This window comes from Alligator sinensis, unplaced genomic scaffold, assembly GCF_000455745.1.
Source record: "Alligator sinensis unplaced genomic scaffold, ASM45574v1 scaffold323_1, whole genome shotgun sequence".
NCBI classification, from domain to species: Eukaryota; Metazoa; Chordata; order Crocodylia; family Alligatoridae; genus Alligator; species Alligator sinensis.
Window position 1 is genome coordinate 714,195 of NW_005842483.1, and position 22,247 is coordinate 736,441.

The following is a 22,247-nucleotide window of genomic DNA, read 5'->3' on the forward strand; positions in this document are numbered from 1 at the left end:
TGTTGTAAATGTAAAGCCTCTGATACTGGAAAGACATTCTTTATTGCTTCTGATTTCACATGGAATTATGTATTTGCATTGCAGTAGCAACCTAGAGATTCCAGCTCACATTGGGTCCCAGATGTACAGGGCAATACACGCACATAGTAAGAAACTACCCTGCCCCCAAAGTTGCTTGCAATACAAACCAAGAGGGCAGACAAAGAGTGAAAGAGGAATCAGAGTCGTAGAAGGGGAAATTAATTGACCAAAGCGTGGCTCAGGACTGGCATCCACTTCCCAAACCAATATCCAATGAATGTAACTAGAGGTAACAATTTATATTTTGTCACTGAAAGTTGGTCTGTTGCCAACCTTCATGAAAAGGGCAATGCTTAGCAATAAAGTGGAACTTCAGTTCTATCTACACTGATAGAGTCGATGTTAAGGTTACCCTAAAGCCTAAGCATATCAATCACCTATACCACAAACCCCTAGAGATGGACCCTGGCAGCAGTCCAGTCCAGCTCCAGAAGCTCTTTAGAATTGCCAAATGTGAGGTTTATCCCATCCCCACTCACCTCCAGACCTTCCCTGTTCTGCATGGTGCTTGGAGCTTACCCAGATGTGCAAGCTTCAAACCAAGGAAGTGTGCCTGAAGTAATCTCACCGTTCTCTGTTCCACCCTTCCAGTTCTGTTTCATTCCCTTTTATCTCACTATGACCATAAGTAGAGACAAGTAGTCCACAAAATGATTGCTAGAAGGGCTCCACAAGGGAAAGCTCGGATACACCTTATGAAAATAAGAAACATTCAGGAAATATGAAGTATAATAGGAATGGTTTTGGTGCAGGCTACCATGAGAGTTATAGATGCGGAAGGGTGGCTCATATGGCTCTCACTGGTTTAGGGTGACCTCAAGGTCAACACTAAATATCAATTTAGATGTTGTCCTGCTGATACAAAAAATTCTCTGTTAAAACTCCTATCAGTTTCAGCGGGGCTAAGATACCTATGCAGAAGTTTATAACGTTCAGAAAAGTATTGGACATTGACAACAATAATAAGAACATTTACTGTTATCTGAGCTGGAATGAACAGCTATAAGGGGCACACATCTCATACTTTAGGACACAGACAAACAATTAGCTTGGGGGTGGAGTAAGGAAAAGATTGCTCAATGAAGGAGCTGATTTGATCATTTTTTCTCTGGGTTTTCTGGCCTATTCACTAGTGGTGGCACTTGGCAAGACAAGCTACTGAACTGCAAAAAGTAGTCATCTGATATCATATGTCAATTCCCATGTTCCTATTTAAAAGAAGAGACTGGATGAAGCCTGTTTTAAGTGGCATCTTTAAGGGCACCTATACATGTGCTATGGGATGGGCGGGGGGGGAGGCATTTTTATTAGAACAGCTCTTGGGAGCCGCTCTAATTAAAACACCCGCAGCATCACTTGTATTCAGCATCCGATGTCTCAAAATGGTGGCAGGGGCACTTTAACTAAAGCTTGTTCAATGAGCTGTAGTTAACGCACCCCCACGACCATTCTGAAATGCGGGGACATTGATACACGAGATTAAAATGCTCCAGCAGACTCGATTAAGCAGAATGCATTGGAGCATGTGTAAAAGTGCTCCCAATGCCTCCATTGAGAGGCCATATTCCAAATGAAAGTTTTATCAACAGAAATAAGACATTTAGGGGATTCTAGTATGGAACAGCAAGCCAGAGATGAATCACGATGACTGTCTAGCCCCCTTTACCTAGCTCATTACCATGGTATTTTGGTACCTATAGTAGTAACCCCACGCTTATCACCTCATAACCAAAAGATAGATCCTCAAAAGATGGATCCATATAATCCTCTCTTACTATTTACACTGGACAGCTGGAAACCCTCCAGAGAACTGTAGCCTGAAGTCCACCTGCTGACATCAGTTAATAGAGTCATCAGTTGTCAAGGGAATTCATATGGAAGACAGAAGTTGTATCTGGTTTGTGTACTCCTGCATGATTATTACTTTCATATACAACTACTTGCATACTTACAACACTTCATTCACTGCCTGTTTATTAGTTTAACCCTATACCAAGCAGACATTTCAATCTGATCAAAATTCACTCTGCTTCCATGTCACATTCAAATGCTATGAAAATATACCATGTCACAGCAGTGCAGAAAGGACACCCTTGGGTTTCCAATGTGTTGCATATTGCATTTATGAACCAAGAGTTCTAGATTTTTGCATTTCTTTGTGTCTCAGACCAACATAGCTGCCAAATACATCCCTGAAACAACATCCTGAGCACTTTTGGGAAGCAGATCAGCAACCTCATAACCCAGTAACATTGATCAGATTTGTGAATACTGAACAACTGTCTGGACAGACTCCTAAATAGTTCTTTGGGTCAAAAGTTTTGACATCTTCTGTGTCTCAGTGCTGATGAGCATATTCTGGTGTCTAGCAAATAATAAAAAAAAATTATATTCCATAGTAAATATTACATTTATATAATCCCTAAATAAAGGCATCTTCCCTGCCTTCCTTGTGCGAAGAAACTCCACAGTCCATTACAAAAGCTGAATGGGAAACTGGGATGTATGTCTACACTACAGTACATCTACACTGCAAACTGAAGTGCAGTGTTGAGAAGCAGAAGTTGGCAACCATTGTTCTAAATGGAAATCCATGCTGCTGCATTTACACTGCTTCTCATGTCTGAACTAGCTTGCAGTCTGCAGTGTAGGCAAAATCCACAAACTGTTGCGAGTTACTTCAGAGGGTGCAAACAAGACTAGGTTCAGATCTCCATTGGGAAAATAGAACTTGTCTGTGCAAGAAAATAAAATAATAGTCATGTTATTTCCCACACTGGGGAAAATGCAATCATCATGCATACATAATGAATCAAGAAGGAACTTTGCAAATTTCCATGGTCCTTGCATCAAACCTGGCACAATCTCAACCTTACCTGCCATCCATCATCTGTACATGTTCCACACTTACACTTTTAGTAGCATGCCCTGATAGCTCTTTATAAAGGCCATTAAATGTACTCTTTGTACTGAATACCCCACAGACATGACTGGTGATAAGAAAGCCACATTTCTAAGAAGTACAATTCACTACTTCCAATGGAATTTGGCTCCTGGGCAGAGCGAGAGATTGGGCAGGTAGGCAGCTGTCTCTCATTTTCTCCCAGTGGTATTTTGCATATTTAATCAAAGTCATGTCCTCAGCTGCTTTTTTGTGTTCTTTAATCCTTGTGTTAGTCGGAACAAGTCCCTCAGAAGAGTTGCAGCCCACTTCAAGACTTCCTTGAGCTCTGGCTTCTTTCTTGAACCATTGTATTCAAAAAGTAGTTGCTGCAACAATTCTTTCCAGGGCTATGCATTCACCTCGCCTTGAAACAGCAGTGTCCTGTGTTGAGTACACTAGTTTTTATGAACTCACAAGGGCAGGGGGCATTACTATGTTCCATGTGCCGTAACATAATGACCTGAGGGAGCTGGCCATTGACCAGCAGTCTGACATAATTGCCACTGAAGATCACCAGCAAATGTCGGGCCATCACCTGGAATAAGAATGACAGCAATGTCAGAGGCACTTCATACTTCTGTTCCTATATCTGCTCCACAGTGGCAGGGATTGAGGGTCAGCAGACATGGTGATCAATCTTTGGAGTTAATGTTCATACTGACAGAATTTGGAGGCAACCATAGGTATCAGAGATGCAAAAGGTCTTTTATGTCCTGATATCCATTTCTCTGCTCAAGATGTGCATATTACCCCATTCGATGATATATTAGGTAGATGCTAAACAGTGACTTCCTAGTACAGTTTCCTACTATTTCTGATCCAGCCCCCAAACAAATGCCTTAACAGAAGTGGACAGTCACAAAAGTCACAAGTGTTTTTTTTTATATACTTCCTACAAAATTATAGGATGACCATAGGAGACTGAAAACCCACTAAGGAAATTCCTGATCAAGCAAGAGGTATCTGGTGCATTCAGAAGGTTAAGTTAATCTGGGTCTGATCTAGGTTACGCTAAGGCCCTTCTACTTTAAGGCCACTATAATTTAAGCTCATGTGAAGGCTGCCAGCATCCCATAGGTGGGACTTAATGTAAATGTGAATCGAACCCTCTGTCCTTAATGCACAATATATGTGATGACTCCCAGGAGCCCAAATGATCTTTAGTGATGTGTAAGTAACTACTCCAACCATAGCTCAGGTTAGCAGTACTGGAATATTATTGCCATCACAGACCTGTATCAGGTGGTATGACAGCCTCACAAAAAAGCCACCATACTTGTTCTTAACCGATAGACTGCTGAAAGGCCCAGGGCTAAACAGACTGCAAAAACTAAAATACTTCACCCTGATGGTAATTATAGTTAAGCCAAGTTGGCACAGTTGATACAGAGGCAAGTTTGTACTACTGCTGTTTGTGATGTACCCATTCTGTCAATAGTGGTAGTCTCCAGGACTCATTCACACTCAGTTTTCTTCATGGAAGTATGCATAAAATCATAGAAGAATACCCATACCTTTGAACACTCATGCTGAGTCAGCGTGAGGACACACTGGTTGCTTGAGACAAGTCTTTAAGAGCTGAGTCTACAAAGCAGACTTAGGTTTGACATGACATTACCTAACTTTTAAGCACCTTGTTGCCTATGTAGAATACTCAGCTACTGCAACTGGGACTGATGGAAGACAGGAGCCAGAGCAGGGGGTCACTTTAATAGTCATTAAGCATGTCTGTGCCCTGAGTCTCATAGGAACCCCAGCAACAAGCTCCAGGCTACAGGGAGACACCAGCTTCTCAGATAAAATCCCTCTACTGAAGCTAACTGTCAAACCAAGTCAGTCTTTTCTGGCAGAAACAATTAAGAGGAGGAGATGGCAGTGCCTCCCAGCCTTGAGGTATCTAAGGTAAACCTCTGACAGATGTGAGACCAATATTCAAGACAGGCAGGGCAAGATGGATTTAAAACTGAGGCACCTACATGATGGGGAAGTACTCTAGCCACTGGGTTTTGGTTACAAAGAGATCACCTCCTCACTGGGTTTTATGAAGGTAATTGTGTTCTAAGACCACCAACAAGACTGGACCACACAAGTAAGATACATGCACACCAAGCAGAAATATAGATGCCTTGGGAACGTTACTGCTAGAAATGTAGGCACCTCCAGTTAGGCAGCTGCTCAACAGGGTTTTGAGGTTCTATATTTGGGCTTAAGTGCCTCAGTTGGCAGCTGGGTACCTAAGGCACTTTGTACACGTAGCATCATGTTACCTCTGGAGCTGCTTGGGGAATGAGCTGCATCAGGTCACTGCATGTCAGAGTCCTTTTCTTTAAGTTCTTCTTGCTGGTTAGGAGAGGGGCTTCTTCAGATGAACTCTCCTCTCCTCTTTCCTGAGCTGGCTGGATGACTGTCTCTATAACAATGCAGAGTTGGTCCAGACTACGCTTCAGGGCTGACTGAAAAGGAAAGGGAGAGCATTCAGGGTCTTTAATGGTGAGCAGCATTGTTGTTCTACCTTTGCCGTCCTTAGCTCTGTGTAGCTGGCAAGGACAATTTACAAGACACAGTTCTGTACCATTATCAATAATAATCCACTCAGGAAAGAGTGAATTAAAATGTTTTAGGGTGAAGAGCTATCTGTGCCACTTGGAGCTAGTCACTGTTTCCTCACCAGATACTGTGCCTGGTCTAGAATATAATCTCACTGTAGAAGTAATTTATGTGCATGCACTGTTCTTCTAACACAACTGACTTCGGGGTGTTTCTTTGCAACTGCTCACCACCAACCATTTCAATATCTGGGCCAATGAAAATAAGAAGTTACAAGGATGTGTATTTGCAATAGGTGATGGCTGTGATAATGTGCAAGGTTTCTGCTGGTATGGAAGAAAATACCCACACCAGGATTTCGAATCATACCCAGTAACAACACTACATTGTAAATGCAGCACTTTTTGAAGGTCATCAGGGTAAGAGTCAAATGTCCTTAGTTAGGTAGAATATATTTTTACTCCTCAAGCTTTCCAATTGATTTCTACAGGATGGCTCAGGGATTCAGGTCCTATTCAGTATAAGCAAGGGCGTAATTTTTTTTCTTCATCCTGGATGATCTTCCTCCATCAAACTCTCAGAAACTAGCTATTTAGAAATGTAAGCACCAGAATGGCCAGGTGAATTACCAGTGAACTGGACACTTGTGCATGCAGTTGTTCATCTACATATTGCTAAATCCTGGCCCCACATGAAGGCACCCAATAACAAGGTAATTCAAACACAGGAAATTGTTTTATTTTTGTGAAACCCACAGGGCACAATTCGCCAGCACACCCTGGATTTTTCTGCCACTCCGGTGATCCCAAGTAGAAAAACCCAACTCATTTAGTAGGTTCAACCACTTAACAGCTTTGTGTTGCTGAAGCAGCATAAAGCAACAAGGGCATAGTGAAAAAAAACTGCATAAACAATATCCATCATTTCTTCTAAACCCTAAAATTGCTAGTTCATTATTTACCTCTTGGTTTCTCTTCAGTTCTGCAATATAGTTTGTTAAGGACTCAAGACACTCTTCCAGGTTGAAGTAGACAAACCAAAGCTGGGAAAGGTGGCAAGTGTTAAGGAAGGAATAGAATTACTTTGTATATGCCCGTCTATCTGTAGCGCTACCACTTTGGGGTCTTCAAAGGCTTCAGTACAGAAGCAGAGGCTGTCCCTGCCATGGAGACTGCTGCTAGCTAGGGGAGCCAGACTACAACCCATAGTGTGACAGCAACTCTTTTGCTTTATCTTTCTTTCTCTCTCTCCCTCTCCAAAAGGGGCCTGATTTTCTGAATATGCTAAGCACCACCCCTTTTAAAAACAGGTCCCTTCAAGTAATGTATCTAGAAATACTAGATACTTAAAGATGTGTGGGCTCTCTATTATGTACTTGCATACCAGTGTCTTTAAAATATAGAGTGTAATCACTTACAGACAGGGAACACATTTTCCTCTATACTTGTACTACTGTGAGCACACCAATAATACTCACCAAAGAATAATTAATAAGAATTTTCATTATCCTGTATTAATATCCCACTTTTGGGAAGAATTTTCACCACAAAGATATTGGTGTGAAACCCACTAAAATAGCAGGGGGAGGACACAACACCTTCTGGAGATCCTTTTTAATGGAAAGATTGATAAATGCCTCTGTATTGTCAGGCACTAAAGAGAAAGATACTATACCTCACAGCACAAGGATACTTGTAGAATGCTCTGATGCCGATCCATAGCATCTGTAATCCCCACAAGTAAATTATGTCTCATGAAAGCTTCATTGGCAGCTGCTAGCCTTACATCTGTATTCACATTTATCTGTCAAATAACATGGGAGATAATAGCATGTTCCATAGTGACTTAAGGCCAGCCCACAATCAAGAATTTTAAAGAGTCTGATGGTCTTAAAGTCCTAAGTGTCTGGAAAATAGCAATAAGAGAAACTATGCCTTTAAGAGAGGATTTCAAAAAATGCTCAGCTCTAGCTTAGCCACCATCATTTGACTGAAATTGTTTTAGAAACCAAATTATATTCAAACAAATGATATTCAAACCAAATTATATTCAAATAATATCACAGTTATCGTGGAACATAAATCATAATCATAGAAGTTAGGGATAGTTATGACCTGTAAGATCATGGTCCTTCCTCCAATCACCGCCCAGGTCAAAAGTGTCCCATAGAGTACTTTTTTTATTCCAATTTTCTGCCTAGAAATGTCAAGGAATGGAACTTCTCCCACCTCCTTTGGAAGACTATCCCATGGTCAATAGCTCTCCTCATAAGAGGCCTGATCCAAAGCTCATCAAAGTCAATATAAAGTCTCCTGTTGGACTTGGGATCAGACCTGGTAACTTTTAACTTTCAAATCCATCCTTAAAATTATGCTTTGCTGCAATCCCTACATAGCAAAAGTAGTCTACTGATGTTCTGAGTCCATTGCCTATCATGCTGATTAATAGTGTATCACTATTTCACTGATTAATAGTGTACTCTACCGTCAGTTTGTCTCCATCTCTTGTCTCTTATCTTAGACTCAGACTGCAAGATTTACAGTGCTGGCACTGTCTTTTTATTCAGTGGTTTGTACAGTGCCCAGCACAATGGATCCACAAGAAGGCTCCTTGGTATCACAATAATACAAATAATAAATCATTAATAATGTAGTAATAATGACCATAAAAACATTAAGTAAATAAATAAATCAGTTTTTCTGACATGCAACCTCAATTTTACTTTTACAGACTATTTCTTCATCCAATTACATTGAGCTCATTTTATAATATTTTGTCCACTCTTTGGCAAACTATTTTTTGCACTCTTTTTTGCACTCTTTAAGCTTTTCAAATATTTTGACATAATTACTTTGCTCCCTCGGTATTTGCTGGGAAATGCTTGCCATGCTTACATAAGTGATCACATGAACAACTTCTTCTTACCTTCCTTTGATATCGGTCAATAATCAGTATTACGATAATAGTGACTGCTACTGCAACGAAAGTCACCAATATGCTGATTTCCCAGTAGCGTCCAAAAGCATACAGTCGCATTATGGAATAAATATTTGTCCAGAGAGAAATGTAGAAAATCTAAAAAGACCTAGAGAGACTTAGTAAGCAATACTCACAAAATGAGAATGCAGAAGAAAAATCAAGAAGAACAAGAAAACTGCTGTTCCTTTCCTCACATGTTGGTGCCTTCCCATAAATTAATTAAATCACCAGGGATTGTCTGACAGTGGAAATGGAGAAAAGTCCCATCTAATAAGAAACTGAAGTACAGAATCTATAGAAGTAACATCTGGACTGTATGAGTTTCTGGGTTATAATAAAGAAGCAGTGATTATCAAAGACAGCAAGTGAATTATTTATGATTTTTCACACTTAAGAAGGAACTTAACTAAATTCCTTATTTTAATAAGAAATGCATTCACTGAGGCATACTGATAACAACTGACTACAGTCACTGTGTTTATAATGTCCTCATACCCAAGCACTCAGGGTACTGCAGGGACTAGTAAAATGAAATAATGTGCAGGTGACAGCCTCAGAGACCACTCTAGGAATGTAAAGAAAGAGACTTCTAATGAAGGGGAGCAGAGTCCTATTCATCTGGAGGTAACTTGGGGTGGTATATGTTCAAACAAGGGGGTGCCTAATGAGGATAGGTAGTTTAATGCCAGATAGAATGCTATGGTGTGAGGTATGTTCTAATATAATGTGATATAATTTATTGAAATTAAGCCAAGAAATATATATTTAAAAATCTACTAGAGAAAACAGGGGAAGCTATATGCAGTGAGTGACCAAAAACACCTCTGAAAAAAGACAGACAGGATAATTATTCAAACCAAGACCAGTTTACACCATTCTGTTCATGTTAAGGGGGCTATAACTGTCACACATGTAATTTAGTCCCAGTTTAAGGCTCAGGAACCCTGCCAATGAAGTGTAAAGTGGCATTAATGTAAATGAGAACCAGGTCCAGAGTATTACCAGATGGTTTCTGAGAGCAAGGCAGGATAGACAGTGGCACATACTCCCATGGGAAGGAATTCCACTCACTTTAGGACCATGGCAGAAAAGGCTTTGCCATCTAAACTGGGGCTCCCCAGAATTGGGTAGTGTAGAGATCTGCCTTGTTACAGAGCAAATTCTGGGATTTTTCAAAGGGGCTCAAAAGCCAACCTTGGTGGGACACCTACTACCCACATGTGCCATGTAAAATCCATGTGCCTACTCACTAATTCCCATAGGCTCCTTTGAAAAGTTATAATATATCATTCAAAATACATCAATAATGGCCCAAATCAATAATCCCCCAACCAGGATCCTTACCACAGCAATAGCTATTCTGAAAGCTCTGGAGTTGTAGAACATGTAGCGTCTTATTTCAGGCTTCAGAACTGGGTTTTGAATTAAACTTCTCCATTCATCCATTGTCATCTGTTTGGGAACCAAAACCAAATGAGCTCCACCTACTTTTTCATACAGAGCTCTAAGTATCGTCAGAAAACAAACTGAACAGTGGTTAATAAAGGGCAAGGACAGTACTTCAAATTATTAGATTAAGAGAACTGGAACTTAAAAGGCTGGGGCTGCCAGGAAGCGAGTCCAGCCACTGCACTGCCCCAGCCCCACTGCGCATCCGGGGGCAGAGAGACTGGCTGCATGCACGATGGCACGGGCTGTTCCCCTGCCTAGGATGGCTGGGACCACGGGACCCATTGCAAGCTGGACAAAATCCCTCAGCGGGTCAGATCCAGCCCACAGGCCATATTTTGCCCATCCCTGTCCTGGAAGCATTGCTGAAACTTTGTGAGACAGACCCACCATACTGTAATGAAGCTGCCAAAAAATTAATTGTGGGAACCAGTATGAAACTGAGGCCATATTTAAAAGTACACCAGGGTTTTCAGCCTAGTCCCAAGCCAATGCATCAGCAATGCTGTGTCCTCCAAAAAGCAGATACTTCTCTCTCTGTTACAGTGCTTTCTTTTTTCAGCACATGGAATGGTTAATTTAACTGCTGAGTAATTAGTGGCGAGAGCATTACTCAAGTCTAACTCTTCACTAACAGTAATCTTACTTTTGTTCCAATTTGTGTCAGTGAGAGTCTGGCCTCTTACTGAAAAGGCAGCAACATCAGGCCTTTTAATATGATGGAGAGCACTATTACGTTTTGTATAGTTTTTTTCCCTAGAATCAGGCAGAAATTTACACTGTGTAATAATGAACTACACAGGCATAATTGGTAGCCTGTTCATATATTTGACTTTGAATAACAGATATGCTGTCATTTAGACCTTGATTTCTTGTTACAGATACAAAATGCCACAGACATAAAAATACCTGTCACATCTGCAAGCCATTTGGTAACCAGGTTATTACTGAGGCACTTACCTGAATTCCCAAGATCTTCAGTTTCTCTACACAAAGCTCCAGGTCAAAGGAGATGGAAGAGCAGTTATTGATAGCACTGAGAACTGTAAGCACCTGGCCATTGTGAAGCTCTGCAAAGGCATCAGAAGACAAGACAAGTCTGAGTGTGATAATAATGCTCCGATTAGTGACTTGTTTTCATCACAAAAACTAAAGAGTGCTTGACCATGAGGGAATAAGAGAAAACCAGTCACATGGAGAAGATTGCAACATGTAACATATCCCAAGCTCTCTCTCCAGCATGTCTAATAAAATCAAAAAGGAATAGTGTTACAACTATTATAATGTCATACTATGAGGTTATACTCCAATAGCTAGTTATACTGGAGAAACAGAGGTGGAAGGTAAGGAAAGCAAATTCAGCACATGCTAAAAGGGGAAGTGATCTGTTATAACATGATATTCTGGTCTCCTAAGGAGTAATGCGCTACAGGTGTGGCACCATTCTACTTCAAGCTGGTCAAAATGCAGGGTGGTCTGAAATGTCTGATTTCTTAAAATTAGTTTTACCCCAAATTGTGAAATATAAATTCTGAAGAAAAAGAATCGGACACTCAAAATATGGTGTTTCTGAGATGGAATATGACCTCTATGTTGCCACAGATGTGAAGACAGGTAGTCGAGGAGTCTAAAAGTCCAAAGAACCCCAGCCCATGACAGTCCAAATGCTTTCCCATCACCACAGATGCTGAGAACCTGTCCTAGGCTTTCCAGACTAATTCCCAACAATCCAACAACGATCCTGGAAAATCTGAGGGCCCTGGAAGTAATCACGATGCAGGAGCAGAACCTTGGTCAGATCTACAGCTATTAGAGCAGGGGCAGGCAATTATTTCGGATGGAAGGCTGCTTACCCAGTTTTGGCAAGCTGTTGAGGGCCACATGGGTAGCCCCATCCCTTGAAAGGTGCCCCTCCCCCTGGTCACCATCTTGGGACCAATGTCTTGGGACCAATATCTCGGGGCCACCACCGGTGCGGCCCAGAGCAGGGCACAGGCTGGCAGGGGTCTATGGAGCCGGGCTGAGCTGCACCAGCAGGGAGAGGGGGAGATGGCCCAGATCCATAGAGTCGCTGCTGGCCGGGACCCTGTACCCCTGCTGCCCTGCTCTGGGCCCTGCCAGCGCTGGCCCCAGAATGCTGGTGCAGGCCCTGTGCTCCCGTTGGCTCCGCGCCCACTCACTCCCAGTGCCCCCAGCCCCGCGGTACAGGCTGGGGGCAGCATGCAGACCCAACCCCCTGCTCACCAGCAAGGAAGGAGCTGGTGCTGAACACAGGGAAAAGCGGTCCCTTGCCCACCCCGTGACCAGCATGCCCTGCTGCAGCAGCTCACAGCCCGTGCGGGGCTGTACTGAGCAGGCACAGGCAGCCCCCCGTGGGCCGCCAGCAGCTGACGCGGGCCGGCCCCCCAGACCCAAGGCAGGCAAGGGGCCGCTTTTTCCCGTGCTCAGCACCAGCTTGTAATGCACCCCTGCTGCCAGCCTGGGCCCCGTGCCAGCTCTGGGCTTGCCCACTGAGGCTGCGCTGGGGCAGGAGCAGCTGCTCAGTGCGGAGGAAAGCAGCACCCATGCTTGCCGCACTGGGCAGTGGTTCCTGCTGCCACCTGCCCGGAGCTCATGCACTGGGCAGCACAGAGGCAGTGGAGGCAAACACTGCCCAGCGTGGCAAGCGTGGGGGTGGCGCTTTCCTCTGCGCCAAGCAGCTGCTCCCAACAGGCAAGCCCAGAGCTGGTGTGGGGCCCAGGCTGGCAGCAGGGGCAGGTTACAAGCTGGTGCTGAGCATGGGGAAAAGTGGCCCCTCGCCTATCCCGTGCCTGGCACCTCATGCTGCAGCCACTTGCAGCCCACCTGGGGCTGCCTGTGCCTGCTCAGGACAGCCCCGCATGGGCTGTGAGTGGCTGCAGCAGAGAGCACCAGCCACAGGGCAGGGGAAGGGGTGCTTTTCCCCACAGTGAGCTTTTCCCCGGGGGCCTTCCCTGCCCTTCCCCCTCTCCCCCTACCTGAGTTTCCCACGCCAGGGCAACCACATGGTCCCAAGCTAGAAGCCCCTTCTGGGCCTTCTGGCTGGAGGCAGGGCCAGGCAGGCTCTGATCTTGCAGGAGCCCGCCAGGGCTTCACCTGGGTCCTACTGCCCCTGGTTCATGTCATTTTTGATGGGAACCAAGGGCAGATAAATATTAATTTTCTAAATTTTTTAGGGGCCCCCCAGGCTGGATGGAATGGCCTCATGGCCAGATCTGGCCCTCAGGCTGTATTTTGCCCACCCCTGTATTAGAGCATTCCCAGATATGTTCATCAGGATGCCTGTAGCTGAGGTAGTCCTCCTGATGGGGCTGCCCTGAATCCATGGACTCTAGAACCGCTGGAGTGTTCAGCAGCATGCTATGAACCCAGGCCAAGTCCTATAAAAACCCTGCCTTCAGTGAACAAAAAGTTCACCCAATCTGAGATGTTTTAGAAGATCTATCCCTAGCTGAAATGTAAGTTACATGTAACCAGTTTAAGTGAACAAAAACTAGTGTAAATCTGTAACAGAACATAGATTCAGTGCACATAAACCAGTTTCAAAATGGCTGAAACTGGTTTGACATAAACCTGGTTGAATGTAGTATTAGACTTAACTGATTTGGGTCAAACCGGTTATGGAACTTCTGTCCCAGACCCTTTCCTAGTTTAAGTTAAATCAGAGTTCCCCAGCATCCCAGATGCTTTGCAGCCCTGGGCTGGCCCGGGCTGGGCTGGGCTGTCTGCTCCAGAAAGCAGGGCTGGCCCCACCCCTCTGCCCCCTAGTCTGAGCACTAACACTGCTCCAGCTGGCTGAGGAGTTTGAGACTGCAGGCACATCAGCACCTTCCTGATTTCACCTTGCCCCATCTCCCCTGCTCGCTGCTCAAGTAGGAAAACCCCCCACCCCCACAGCATGGACCCTAGTCTGTATCTGGTCACAGTCACACTACCCCTATGCTAGCTAATGCTGAGAAGTGTCTGTGCATGTGTGTCTCCTTGTTTCTCTGGGAGAAAGGCTGACAGAACAATGTCTGCTTAGGGCTTTTTGGAGCAAATCAACAGGTCAGCTGATAATGTCCCTCCATTCCTTCCTTGGAAAAAGTTTTTAAGAGTTTGAACTAATGACAGAGGCTTTGTTTTCTTGATGGACTTATAAATGTTGTGTTACCAGCTCCCTACTGGCTCCCTCACCTGCCAGGTTTTCTGCAGACAGTATGAAGAAGCAGGGAGTGCCTCAGAGTGCTAGTCAGAGGCTAAGGTCTGGCAACTCTCCTGTCCCTTGAGCAGCAAGCCAGGAAAAGCCTGGAATTGTGTCTGGGATTGTGCAGGCAGGAGAAAACCCATCCCTAATCAAAGCATCCTGCCCAGGCCTCACCCCACCCCCACCCTTAGCTCAGCATTGTAGAAGGGAAGGGAGGGCTGCTCTAGCACCCCCAGCTCCTAGCCTGAGCCACCGCAGGCATGTGCCTGTATTTCTTGATTTAAAAGTGAATGACTATCCACCTCCAAATCAGTTCAAGCTCTGCAGGATAGACTAACCTGCAAAGATTGAATCAATTTAGGCTCAGCCTTTTTGAATGTCTGTCCCTAGCCTTTAAGTTCAATGAATCAACATTGTCTGTTTTGTTCAGTGCTGTTGGTTTACTTCCGTTCCCTCAATGGTGGGCCAGCCAGGGGAATTTGGGGCTACACTAAATTATGCTGGCTGCAGCACTCTCCAATGGACTATTACACTGACTAAGAATAAGGCAGAACTCCTGTGCACTCAGCCACACCCCACATAAATCTGGCTAGCACCCACCTATTTTCTACACCACCCAACAATTCCCTCAGGTCAGGGAACAGCAAGGAAACCAAATTCCTTCTCAGACCATGAGGGTGTGGTCCACCTACAAGAAAAAACTGAAGGGTAGGCGTATTTCAAGACCTGTTGTGTACGTGAAGTAACAATACTCAGTTTGTTTTCTGAGTTAACTGTTTCATCAGAATACAGCAATGTGGTCTAGTCCAGTGGTTCTCAACCTTTTTTGTACCAAGACCCATTTGTAAACGTTGATGGCCAGTCCCAACCCAGTGCCCCTCACTCCCAACTCACTGAGCCCTGCCCTCAGGCTCCCGCACCCAGTGTGTGGGGCAGGGGAGGGCCCAAACAGCCCCTAGCAGCCCCTAGCAGGCTGGAACTCTGGCAGCCCACAAGGAAAAAGCTATGGTCCCCCACATCTTTCTCCTTTAAAGAAGAATTCATTTTTTAAGTTTGTTCGCAACCCTTTCATATATTCTTGCGACCCAAAAGTGGGTCACAACACTCGGGTTGAGAAACACTGGTCTAGTGGATTAAGAGCAGGAAAGACATGAAGCTACTTACTCATCTTGTGACTTGGGCAAGTTACTCAGGACAGAGTCTAATAATATTGGGTACCTGACTTTAAATGTCTAGGATTTTCACAGGGGCTTAAAACCCACAACTTAGGTTGGAGCTGACAAGAGCTGCAAATGAATGCTCAGCACCTCTGGAAATCAGGCATTAGCTCCTGGATGTCTCAAGCTGGGTAACCAGAAATGAAAGCACTTAGAATGAGCAGACATTTCTACAGATATGGCTATGGCCTGATTTCCAGAGGGCTTGAGCATCTGCCACCCTTCCTTATTCATTTAATTTAGGAGTCACTTTGAAACTGTGGCCCCTTGTCTTGCAGCTGGGGATTTGCATGGGAAAATCACGGCAGTCTGTTGTAGAATCATAGACAAGTATGACTAGAAGGGACCTGTAGAGGTGATCTAGTCCAACCCCTTGCCAGAGGCAGGATCATTCCTATCCAAACCATCTTACACAAATCCATTGTCTAACCTAGCAAAACTACACAGTCAACCCAGACACAACACAAGACATAGTGCCCTAATCTGCCACAGATAAAGGAAGTGGACCACAGCAGCCACTATCCTGCTGTTGCAAAAGTTGTTAAAATACCCTCCAGAGATCCCAGGATAAGGGCCACACCCCTGCTAGAGGAAGACAACTCGCCCAACCCCTCTCCCCAACAGTCCATAACAATCTGACCATGGAGTAACAATTCTTCCTGAACCCAAATATAGGGATTGGTCTGACCCTGAGTGGAGGGCCAAAATCCTCTAGCCAAGGGACTCTGGGTTTAAGTTCCAGCAGGAGCACTGGCACACCCAAGCCAGAATCCCCAGCCCTGAATGCAACCAACAACCAATATTAGTGAGGAAAATCTAGCAGCAGGTGGGGGAAAAATTCCCTCCTGGTTCCATGCAGCAACCAGCAAAGCTCAGAAGCATGGGAAATATGATTATGTTCTGCTATTTATTATTATTATTATTATATATAGATTCGGAACCATGGTCAGTCTGTAAAGGAGTATTGCATTACCCAACATAAACTGAGGAAGGGGGTCATTTTACAAATAAAGTCCATGATTTTCAAAACTGACTATTGCCTTTCAGTGCCCAATTTGAGGAGCTGTAAATGATCCTGATTTTCAGCATGTGGACACTCGCCATTCCTAGAAAATCAGCCCTTTTGATAGGGTTGCAAGGTAAGCCCTCCAAAACAGAAGATGAATAAAGATCAAAGTCCACCAAAGCCTATGAGACCCATCAGGCTAACATAGCTAAGACACAGCCAACTATGGCTAGCATCATGCTAGGCTGTCTTTGACTCCCTGACCAAGTGCATTTACATCTGAGCCGACCAGCAGCAGCATTTAGCTCAAGTCCAAAACAGGACACACTCATGTAGCAAGATCCTGTACCCAAGATAGAAGATAAACCACCCTGAAAAAATGCATCTTCTCTTAGTTTAATGATACTTGATTCAATATTCATTGTTTGTAATTGGCAACTTAGGTTGTTTGCTTACCTTTCACTAAGTGGTTCTTAGAGTAGAAGATGGAGGAAGAGGGAGAAGACAAGGAACCATTTTTCTCAGCTCCATTTGCTTGGCTTTCATGTGACATGGTGAATAAAATGTCTCTATCAGGATCTCTTAGCTTGACTGTTATAAATCAAACACTCCACATTCATGAATTCCCTCCTTTCCTCTTTTATTGCATGGAAACAGCCAGGAAAAACCAAGTCAGCATGTTAAAAAAAACATTCTCCTTGTCATGGGAAGTAGATTATGATTTTTTTTTTCACAGTGAAGAGTAATCTCATTGTCTTCAATAGGACTATTAACAGGAACTTTTCTGCCTGAGCAGGAGTCACAATTTAGCTCTGCAAGAAAGAAAAGAAATGACGACGCTTTGGCCTCTGCTTCTGTTTCTGAAGGATTATGGTATACACCCAAACAAATACTGTTAGGTCATGCCTCCCCACAATCCTCTGAGATCAACGTAACCCATAGACATGCCATAATGCCATATTAATATTGGCTTCTTCAGGCATTGTTTCCACATGTACACATTTTAGTCAATAAAACAACAACCCTTCGCACTCTTCGGAAAAATCATCCCGTAATTAAACACTACTGTTTACACTGTGCAGGCAATTAGTCAGTTAATGAGCCTGATTTTGCTTCTCCTGAAGCCAACAAGAGTTTTGCCATTTTCATCAATGAGATAAGGTCGGGGGCATTGTAAGTATACACCTGCAAAGTTCTGCAGTCACTGAAATACCGAACCATTAATGTTGGGCAGTGCACAAGTATAGTGCAATGCACGGGTACAGGAGAAAAAGAAAACCCAGTTCAGATAACGAATGCACAAATAGATATTTAGAGTGCCTAAGAGAAAGATATATTCTGAAACAAACTAGAACTTCCAGCTGGAACCTAGAGAAATGTTTGGGGAAATGTTTATCTGAAAAAACCAAACAAAGTATCATTTTTCAAATACACCTCTGCCCTTCATTTCCAAGTTCCAGATGGTGCCAGAAGCAGATGTGACCCTGCTCCACAGCAGAGACAGAGACCGTTCTGTCCCATTTTCAGTTAAATGCGGCTGAATCAGAAAGCTTCTATGTTTCAGATCAGTTGCCAGCATCTCCAGATGTTCCTCCAGACCAAACATCTGAACATGTGCACCACAATCCCATTACACCCCTGGCGCTCATTTACATTTCCAGTAGAATCTACGTAATTCTCCACAAATACCCATCGTTTCTTCAGCCCATTTCCCATCTCACGTCTATCCCAGGTCCCTAGATTGTGGCCGCCTACCCTTGGGAGTTTCAACAGGCCTCCCTTACCAAACACATCAGTGCCACTCCCCAGTTACATGCAGGATTGTTTCAATTGAATCCATAAGTATAACTGAAATTTAATCCAGCTACATGACTGTATCATATTCATCAGCTGAAGCACAGTCAAACCGGAAACTGATGCAACAGATGCTATGTGAAAAGATTTCTATGCTTACAGAAAGTGCCTGCAAAGGGCAGAAAACTCAGTTAAGGGAGTAACGCTCTAATACTCTGGCATAATGAATGGTGCCCTTGTGTCTGCATGTATATACCATTTTAACCATTTTTCCTCCTGCCCGCTTAGCTGGTTACGTGTGTACTCAACCTTATCAAAACAAGAGATCTAGTATTTGGGGGTGAGGGGCACCGCTGAAAAGTAGCTTTCTTTTGAGAGCTCATCTGTACCCACATGTGCCCTGCCTTCATCCCATTGATCCCACCCTCTGGCACCAGCTCAAATAAGTAACATGCTTAGTTTCAGAAGGAAGCTTCTCTGCACCTCGGTTTCATTGGAGAAACAGGCGAAACAAGCACATTGCCCAAGCTTAAAAGGAAAGCGATGAATATTTTTCCTCCTCCCCCTAGCACTTTTTACTTTAAACCCAGCACTTTGGTGGGAAACAAGAGAGAAAACAAGAAAAAGGAAAACCACAGAATAGAGTGTATTTTTCACTATACAAACACAAAACACAGCATCAGTGCTGGGGTCATGTAAAGCTACAGACAAACCAGGATTCTCTGGTTTAGGCATTTCAGACTTTTCAGTCACCTGGGATGTGCTTGCCTTAGGAGACCACTTCAAAGGCAACAGCTAGTTCAGAGCAGGAAAACCTACCTCCTGTTAACAAACAGCAGACAGCATTGACAGCAGCTGCAGGGAAGGTGCAGACAATATAGCTTTATAGTCTCCTTTCTGCCCAGCATGCATCTCATTTCTCTTGGCTCGCTTTTATCACAGAAGTAATGCCCCTTTTGGGAGGTCTCTCTTCCCCACGCTCTTTCCCATCTCTACCTTCTCCTCTTCCCCCACATTAACATTAATATTCTCTCCCTCACTGCCCAAGCTCCCAAGGACTCTACCCTTATCTCCTATTCACTCCCTAAGATCTGCCAGAGCTTCTCCTGTGACTACTTAATTTGTCTCCTCAATCCACCCTAAGCTACTGCATTTCCATTTATGTCATTCCATATTTTGGTTAAACTCCAGATTAGACCCCCCACATAAGGGGATTTGAAAAGCTTACCTGGTCCAGTCATGGTTCAAATGAGCTCTACCCTGGTCATTCTTTCTTCTTTCTTTGTATGGGAATATCCAACACTGGACACTTTGTGCCTTCACACTGTTCAGCCTTGGGACAGAAAAGTCTTGGTTATCTGGGATGCTTCAGCTACTGTACAGAGCAGCAGCTGCAGGAATAAATCACTCTTATTCCCCATAACTCCCAGGGCCAAATAAGTACATTGGTGCAACCACTGAAGTCAAGAGGCTTGCAACAGACATAGATGGGCCCCCACCCAGCTTCTCACTTTCATTACCCTATGTTGCAAGCACTAGCTTGCTACATATTTCATGTGCGTGAGTTTAACCTCTGCCATATTTTAGAAAGGAGTGTTAGCCCTCTCGATTTCTCCAGAAGTGTTTCAATATCTCTCATAATAGTAGAAATAGACTCAAGCTGTAAAATTTGGACCCAGGAGACCTCCTTTTTGGAGGAGTTCAAATCTAGGTTACACCCTACAGGTCTAAAGTTGGTCCAGTAAGTTGATCACCAGGATGGTCCAAAGGCTGCACTTGCCCTTAAACAAGTGTGACTCACATTGAACTCCCTAACAAAAAAGCAAGAAGTTATAAGTAGGAGTAAAGTCAAAGTAAAGTTTTAACAATGGGGCTACGGAGTTGGTACCTGAAGTTCAAGCACTGTAAAAAGAAATGTTGAAATAGTCAAGTGAAACTTGTTTCATGGACTGCAATCATTTCCAGGGTGGAGACATTCCTCTAGCCAGGCCTGGCTTTGATGAAGGCTGCAATTCACTGTTCTTGCTGAATGCTGTACCCTTATCCATCATGCCCCATACCAGACACTGCGGTGTCACTGTTGGTGAGTGATACACCACCATGCATAAATTCCCATATAACAAGTCCAGTGAACAGAGATGGACAGTGGTAGGCATGTTTTTTGTTTTCAAGAAAAGCACGACTGCCGTGCAGATCTCCCTCAATGATTAACAAAGGCTGTGCAAACTCTCCCCTACATGAGACAGTTAGAGATCAAGAAATTCACTCAACAGCCTAAGGGCACACAGTGAAGCGCTTTGTGTCATAACAGATTTGGCAGAGTCATACAAATCACAGACAAATATAGATAGGAGGAACGGGAACCACATACCTGGGCCTGAGAATTCGCTGAGTAGTCACAACAACGGAGAAGATGTTTCAGTAGGGTATTTCCCTGATTTCATTTACAAATATATGTCTGTGTAGAGAAGCCAAATAAAAGTGGTTTAGGGGCTGCATCCCAAGTCCTTGTTCAGCAATATTCAAATCCATTTCAAAACAGGAGAATGCACAGTCAACCGGGCCAAACAACAGACATGATATCACCTCCCTCACTACTGCGTCCAAGCCAGCTTCTCCCTGAAAAACGGAACATGATCAAATATAAAACCAGAAGGGGTCTCATCACAGTTTTCTTTCCATCTCAGTCTACTGTATTACAGGAAAATGATTGCAACTTCCCTAAGCAATTGGGCGGTGCAGGAAGAGAAGAGGTTCATTTTGAATGGTCTGTAGAGTCATGATCTTGCCAAATAATTGGGACATACCAAAACCAGACAAATTGCTTTATGAAGGCAAAGACTAGATCTAATGGCAGATCTTAGCATTTCTTCATGTTAGTGCATGCGGATCAAAATTTAAGAAAACAGTTCTCTTTACTGCATACATTCCCTAGAGAATATGATCACATGATTCTCCTGTAACTCTGAATTCCTCTGCTCTAGTTTACTACAGACATTGTGGGCAATGTGTTAATTGAATTGCAGGGCAGCATTGAAAACAGATTTGACTTCATAGTTGTTATCCGCATGGGACCTTATTATATTGGCAACTGCAGGCTGATAGAATAAAAGCATCCATTCAGCTTGGTAAATCATACACTTTCTTTGTCACTAGCACACAGGATCACTTCCCCCCACAAACCCAGCCGTGCCAAAGCTTGCGATGCAACTGCATCAAAAGGAATAATTGTGCTTTCCTCCTCTTCTTGCCTAGCAAAGGATCCAGGGAGAGCAATAAAATGGTGACATAATGTTTAGAAAGGAGACTGTGAGCGCACTGTTAAAAACGGCCTGTGGCAAACCACAGATGGGGTAATAAACATGAAACCAAATCTCCCTGGCTGCTTAACTGCTAATTTGCTCCAGCGCATAAACTGTACGTATCACTCTTTAGCTAAAATTACATGTGGGAAATTATTTCAGAGCCAAAGCTTCACCCTATTTAAGCAGCAAAATTCCACGGTTTGCAAAGGAACCAGGACCTAGCTGTTAGGAACAAATCCTACTTGCCACTCCAGTGGCTGCAGAGGGGTGTTAGATGTAGAAATTCAATTATGCTAATGGGGGAAAAAACTGACCCCCTTGCCTAGGTTACCCATGCTCCCTGCATATTATTGTGTGCCAGGGCATATGGTCCCTACTTTCTATTCTACAAGTACATTGGAGTGGACTACAGCTAATGGATCTGTCATGATGTATATCCATCAGACACTGCTGCTTGCCAAGCTGGAGTGCTTGAGCTGCAAGAGCTTAGTACAGTATGGATACTTGGGTATTACTTTTCTGTTACTCTCTAGCCTTTCCCACATGGAGATTTCAATATTTCTTCTTAGCATTGGTATTTTATTAGAAGATGTTTAGGAATGTGTTATTAGTAGCTGTTTAGGACTACTAATCTAAAGGTCCCAAAGTCACAAATTAAGAGACTGAAATCTATGACTAACATTAACTGAAGAAATACTCAAAATCACAACTTTGGGCCCTC

At 43.7% G+C, this 22,247-nt stretch overlaps 1 protein-coding gene across 1 annotated transcript; it reads right to left on the reverse strand.

Moving 5' to 3' along the window:
• Window positions 1-43: 43 nt before the first annotated feature.
• TMEM268 (transmembrane protein 268) lies at window positions 44-20,908 on the reverse strand. Its single transcript, XM_006031126.3, has 10 exons — window positions 20,593-20,908; window positions 19,450-19,554; window positions 16,884-17,239; window positions 10,961-11,070; window positions 9,896-10,003; window positions 8,498-8,647; window positions 7,265-7,375; window positions 6,534-6,614; window positions 5,293-5,478; window positions 44-3,560 (listed from the first exon to the last, which is right to left on the reverse strand). Exons 3-10 carry the CDS (start codon window positions 16,978-16,980, stop codon window positions 3,381-3,383), a joined length of 1,023 nt encoding a protein of 340 aa, XP_006031188.1. The 5' UTR covers window positions 16,981-17,239; window positions 19,450-19,554; window positions 20,593-20,908; the 3' UTR covers window positions 44-3,380.
• Window positions 20,909-22,247: the final 1,339 nt, after the last annotated feature.

Coding starts and splice junctions, on each gene's coding strand:
- TMEM268 (XM_006031126.3), bottom strand. CDS start 16,980: ATGTCACATGAAAGCCAAGCAAATGGAGCTGAGAAAAATGGTTCCTTG. Junction 11,071..16,883: donor TAAGAACCACTTAGTGAAAG/GTAAGCAAACAA, acceptor ATGCCTTTGCAG/AGCTTCACAATGGCCAGGTG. Junction 3,561..5,292: donor TTCCCCAAGCAGCTCCAGAG/GTAACATGATGC, acceptor TTCTTATTCCAG/GTGATGGCCCGACATTTGCT.